Source organism: Aegilops tauschii, chromosome 4 (assembly GCF_002575655.3).
Source record: "Aegilops tauschii subsp. strangulata cultivar AL8/78 chromosome 4, Aet v6.0, whole genome shotgun sequence".
NCBI classification, from domain to species: domain Eukaryota; kingdom Viridiplantae; phylum Streptophyta; class Magnoliopsida; order Poales; family Poaceae; genus Aegilops; species Aegilops tauschii.
The window spans coordinates 519,200,942-519,206,698 of NC_053038.3; the positions used below are offsets into that span (position 1 = coordinate 519,200,942).

At 63.2% G+C, this 5,757-nt stretch overlaps 1 protein-coding gene across 1 annotated transcript; it reads right to left on the reverse strand.

Annotated features, from left to right (window-relative positions):
- Positions 1-205: 205 nt before the first annotated feature.
- LOC141022065 (uncharacterized) lies at positions 206-1,492 on the reverse strand. Its single transcript, XM_073497948.1, has 2 exons — positions 1,406-1,492; positions 206-805 (listed from the first exon to the last, which is right to left on the reverse strand). Exons 1-2 carry the CDS (start codon positions 1,490-1,492, stop codon positions 206-208), a joined length of 687 nt encoding a protein of 228 aa, XP_073354049.1.
- Positions 1,493-5,757: the final 4,265 nt, after the last annotated feature.

The window sequence follows — 5,757 nt, forward strand, 5'->3', positions numbered from 1 at the left end:
AAGCGGCGAGTGGTCAAGCCGACCAGCCCCCGAGCCCCCGGGTCGAGCGAGTCGACCCGGTGGTCGGGTTGGTTTAAGGGGAAAACAATGCACAAATGTAGGAGGCACAATAGCTTGGTCGCAAAAGGGCAGCCCCCGAGCGTCGTTCGGGGATCCCATAGTTTTCAGATGATTATAAAAGGCAGCGATACATACGTGCACTCGGCTAACTGTAAAACGGGTGGAGGAGCTCTACGTTCCATGGCCGGGTTGTTTCTTCGCCGGCAGTGTCCCTCTTGCGCTTGTTTGACTTGCAGGCGTCGATGAGGTAGTACGCGTCGCGGTCGCACAAGGCCTTGCTGATGATGAAGGGGCCCTCCCATGGGGAGGACAACTTGTGTTGGCCGGTCTGCTCTTGGACGAGCCGGAGGACGAGGTCTCCCTCTCGGAAAGCGAGGGGCTTGATCTTCTTGCTGTGGTAATGCCTCATGCCTTGCTGGTAGATGGCTGAGCGACTGAGTGCTAGGAGACGTGCTTCTTCAAGCAGGTCGACGCCGTCTTCGCGGGCTTCCTTGGCTTCGGCTTTCGTGTACATCATGACGCGCAGCGAGTAGAACTCGACGTCGGTCGGGATGATGGCTTCTGCTCCGTAGACGAGGAAGAACGGGGTGAACCCGGTCGACCTATTTGGCGTGGTGCGGAGACTCCAGAGGACGACCGGCAACTCATCAAGCCAACTGCCGGGTGAACGGATGAGCGGCTCGACGAGTCGCGGTTTGATGCTGGATAGGATGAGGCTGTTAGCCCGCTCGACCTGGCCGTTAGACTGCGGATGCGCGACGGAAGCCAGGTCGAGGCGGATGCCGGAGACGGAGCACTACTGCGCGGGCGCGCCCTTGGCGAAGTTGGTGCCGTTGTCCGTGATGATGCTGTTTGGCATGCCGTAGCGCACCACGATGTCCTTGACGAATCGAACGATCGTTGGCCCGTCCAGCTTCTTGATCGGCCTTGCTTCGATCCACTTGGTGAACTTGTCCACCGCCACCAGCAAATGCGTCATGCCGCCTCAAGCAGTCTTGAAGGGCCCTACCATGTCGAGTCCCCAGACCGCGAAGGGCCAGGCGATCGGGATGGTTCGGAGTGCCGACGCCGGCTGGTGGCTGCGCTTGCTGAAGCGCTGGCATCCCTCAGACTTGAGGACGAGTGACTCTGCATCTTCGAGGGCCGTGGGCCAGTAGAAACCATGGCGGAAAGCCTTGGCCACCAGGGACCGTGAGGTGGCGTGGTGCCCGCACTTGCCCTGGTGTATGTCGAGGAGAATCTCAATGCCCTTGTCTTGCTCGACGCAGCGCTGGAATACGCCGGTGGAGCTGCGCTTGACGAGCTCGTTGTTGATGATGCTGTAGGCGGACGCCCAGCGCTGCACTTGCCGAGCTTCAGTCTCGTCCATGGGGAGGACCCCGTTCTCCAGGAACTCCGAGATGGGCAAGGCCCAGGATGGTGCCGTCGCCATGGCGAAGACGGCCACTGTTTCGGGCTATGGGGCGGCAACCCCCGAGCCAGGTTCAGCAGCCCCCGGGCTGGGTTCGGCAGTCCCCGGGTCGGGTTGAGGCGTGGTCGATTCAGCTGGAGCAGTCCCCAGGCCGGGTTGAGGCGCGGTCGGGTCAGCTGTAGTAGTCCCCGGGCCGGGTTGAGGCGCGGCCGGGTCGGCTGGGACGCGGATGGACTCGGAGTCCGGAGACGGCTTGACGGGCGGCTTGTGCAGATGCTCGAGGGAGACATCGGACGGAATGGACTGCCGGGACGATGCGATCTTGGCGAGCGCGTCGGCCGCCTCATTCTCTGCGCGCGGGACATGGAGGAACTCGCAGCCCATGAAGAATCCGGACAGCTTTTGGACGAGGAAGCGGTAGCTTGCCATGTTGGAGTCGTGGGCGTCCCACTCGCCGGAGCACTGCTGCACCACCAGGTCCGAGTCGCCATAGCACAGGATGCGTCGGATGCCAAGTTCCTTGGCAAGCCGGAGGCCGTGCACAAGGGCTTCATACTCGGCGACATTGTTGGAGGCGGTGAAGTGGATCTGCAGTGCGTACTTGAGCCGGTCGCCCTTGGGGGAGGACAGCACGATGCTGGCCCCTAGGCCGAGTCGCATCTTTGAGCCGTCGAAGTGCATGCGCCAGTGCGTCGAGTCCGGTGGCGGCGGCAGGTACTGGGTCTCGGTCCAGTCGACGAGGAAGTCGGCCAAAGCTTGGGACTTGATCGTGGTGCGGGGCTCGTAGAGGATGGTGTGGCCGGCTAGATCGAGCACCCGCTTGGCGATCCGGCCAGAGGCATCCCGACACCCGATGATTTCGCCGAGAGGGGCCGGGCTGACCACGGTGACGACATGCTCTTGGAAGTACTGCTTCAGTTTCTTGGCAGTGAAGTACACGCCGTAACACATCTTCTGGTAGTGCGGGTAGTTCTGCTTCGAGGCGGAGAGCACCTCGCTCAGGTAGTAGACGGGGCGTTGGACGGCTTGGATCTTACCCTTCTCTGGTCGCTCGACCACCATCACCGTGCTGACCGACCGTGAGGTTGCGGCGATATAGAGCAACAGTGGCTCCTTCTCGGCCGGTGTGGCCAGGACTAGTGCGGTGGAGAGCATGCGCTTAAGATCCCAGAAAGCCTCGTCCTCCTGGTCGTTCCATTCGAACGGCGTCGTCTTCTTCATCAGCTGATATAGGGGCAAGGCCCTCTCGCCCAGCCGGCTGAAAACCGGCTGACCAAGGCCAAGCAGCCGGTGAACTTCTGGACATCGCGCAGCCGAGCCGGCTTGCGCATGCGCTCGATGGCCTTGATTTTCTCCGGGTTTGCCTCAATGTCGCGCTCCGAGATGAGGAAGCCGAGCAGCTTTCCGGCCGGGACGCCGAAAACGCACTTTTCCGGGTTGATCTTGACCTTGTACTCGCGCAGGTTGGCAAAGTTCTCCTTCAGGTCATCGAGGAGCGTGAGGTGCTGCTTGGTCTTCACCACGATGTCGTCCACGTAGACGTGGATATTGCGGCCGATTTGCGGCAGCAGGCATTTCTGCATGCAACGCTGGAAAGTGGCGCCGGCGTTCTTCAAGCCGAATGGCATGGTGATGTAGCAATACGCCCCAAAGGGCGTGATGAAGGACGTCTTCAGGGTGTCGGCCGGGTCCAGCTTGATCTGGTGATGGCCGGAGTAAGCATCCAGGAAGGACAGGAGCTCACACCCGGCAGTGGAGTCGATGACTTGGTCGATCCGCGGGAGGGCGAACGGGTCTTTGGGGCAGGCCTTGTTCAGGCTGGTGTAGTCGATACACATGCGCCAGGTCTTGTTCTTCTTCAGGACGAGGACTGGGTTGGCCAGCCACTCGGGGTGAAACACTTCCATGATGAAGCCGGCCGCCAAAAGCTTGGCGACCTCTTCACCGATGGTCCTTCTCTTCTCTTCGGAAAAACGTCGCAGGGGTTGACGGACGGGCTTGGCGTCCTTGCGGACGTGGAGTTTGTGCTCGGCGTACTTCCTCGGGATACCCGGCATGTCCTTTGGGGTCCATGCGAAAATATCCCGATTCTCACGGAGGAAGTCGACGAGCTCGCCTTCCTATTGCTGTCGAGGCGGGTGCCCATGACAACGTACTTGCTGCAGCTGGGATCTTCCGGGTTCAGCTTCACCTTCTTGGTCTCCTTGGAGGGCTTGAATGAGGCCAGGATCGGTGCAGCCGACGCCTCTTGGGCCGGGGCGACGATCCGGTCGAGCTGGCGCCGCTCCTCGGCTACGACCAGCGACTTGGCCAGCTTGGCGCCGTCTCGGGCGCACTCTATGGACTTGTGGTAGTCGCCGGAGACGGTGATGAGGCCCTTCGGACCCAACAGCTTCATCTTCAGGTAGGCGTAGTGGGGGACCGCCATGAACTTGGCGAGTGCAGGCCGGCCCAGCAGCGCGTGGTACGCGCTGGACAAGTCCACCACCTCGAACCAGATCGGCTCGCGTCAGAAGTGGCTGCTGTCGCCGAACAGGACGTCGAGCCGGATCCGGCCGGTCGGAGAGCATGAGAGGCAAGGAACGATGCCGTGGAAGATCGTCCGGGTCGGCTCCAGGTCTTTGGCCGCGAGGCCGAGCTTGGTCAGGGTGTCGCGGTAGAGGATGTTGCTGCTGCTGCCGCCGTCGACGAGAACTCGGGAAAACTTGCATGTGCGCCGAGGCGCGACGATGGTGGGGTCGAGGACGAGGGCGTAGCCACCCGGATTCGGCATGACGGCCGAGTGGTCCTCCCGGGTCCAAGTGATCGGGTGCTCTGACCAGTGCATGTATTCCGTCTTGGCTGGGATGCCGGTGTTCACCTCCTGCTGAAGGAGGCGCTCGCTGCGCTTGTCATCTCCGAGGCTGGTGAAGACGACGCAGGTCGCTTTCTGGGCCGGGTAGGCGTCATCGCGCATCACGCCGCCAGCTGGCGGCGGTGGAGGGGGTGGAGGCGGCTGCCCCGCTCCCGGAGCTGGGGCCGGAGGAGGCGGGACGTCGCCCCTCATGATGCGCTTGGTGATGCGCACTACTGAAGCGTGTGCGTGGACGGCCTCGCGCCGCTGTGGTGCTTGCAGGGAGCATCGAGCATCTCCTCGAAACTCATGGAGGGTTGCCACGCCGTCTTGCCGGTCTGCCGGCGTTTGGCGGTCGGGTCGTTCGCGGGCGCCTGCTCGACGGCTGCGACGAGCCAGTTGTCATAGCGCTGGGCCGGTTGGTCGGCCTTGCGCTTGTTGTTCTGTTGGTTGTGCTGCTGCCGGCTTCCTTTGCCGGCCGGCTTCGGAGGGGGAACCGGCTTTGCTTTGCCGACTTCATCCAGTGCCACCTGGATATTCATGGCGGAGTCGGCATTGGCGTACTTGTCCGCCGTCACCATGAGCGCGGCCATGGTGGCCGGCTCAGAGCGCAGGAGCTTGTGCTTGAGGAGGGTGCTGTCCCGGCACCCGTTGACGAAGTATTGGATCGCTTGGACCTCGTGGACGCCCTCGCAGCTGTTCCGGAGCTCGGTCCAGCGTGCGAGGTACTCGCGGCCGGTTTCCACCGGACCCTGCACGCACATGCCGAGCTGACTGGGGCAGCCGGGCCGCTTGTACGTGCCGGTGAAATTGCACACAAAGCTTGCTCGAAGTCGACCCACGCGTTGATGCTGCCCTCCGGCAGATTGTTCAACCAGGTGCGGGCTGACCCCTGGAGCATGAGAGGCGCGTAGCGCACGGCGAGGCGGCGGTTACCGCCGGTGATGCCGATGGCAGTGGTGTAGTCGGTGAGCCAGTCCTCCGGCTTCACGGTGCCGTTGTACTTGGGGGTGTCGCGGGGGAGCGTGAACTCTTTAGTAAAGGGCTCACCCCGGATGCGTGGCCCGAAGCACGCTGGTCCGACGGGGCCGGTCTCCTCCATCTCTTGGGAGAGGGCGAGTCGGTCGAGGCGGTGACGGGCATTGGTGTCGTCGATCATGTGCGGGCCCAGCCGGTCGGTGACCGCGCCGCGGGGGGCCAGGTCGCCTCTAGTCGGACGCCGGCTGGGTTGGAGCAGAGGGTCGAGTTGGCGTCGGACTTCCGAGGCCGGCTCGTCGCCCAGGCCGCCGGTGGTCGTCAGGGCGGGGTTGCGCCGGGTCCGGGTGCGGCCGGAGTGCGCCTCGCCAGGTGGTGAAGATGTCGTGTGCTGGATGTCGCCGGGTCCAGTGACGCGGGCGGAGCCGGATTCGGCCGGCTTGGCGAGCTGGTTGAGGCGGTCCTGCTGCGCGTTGGC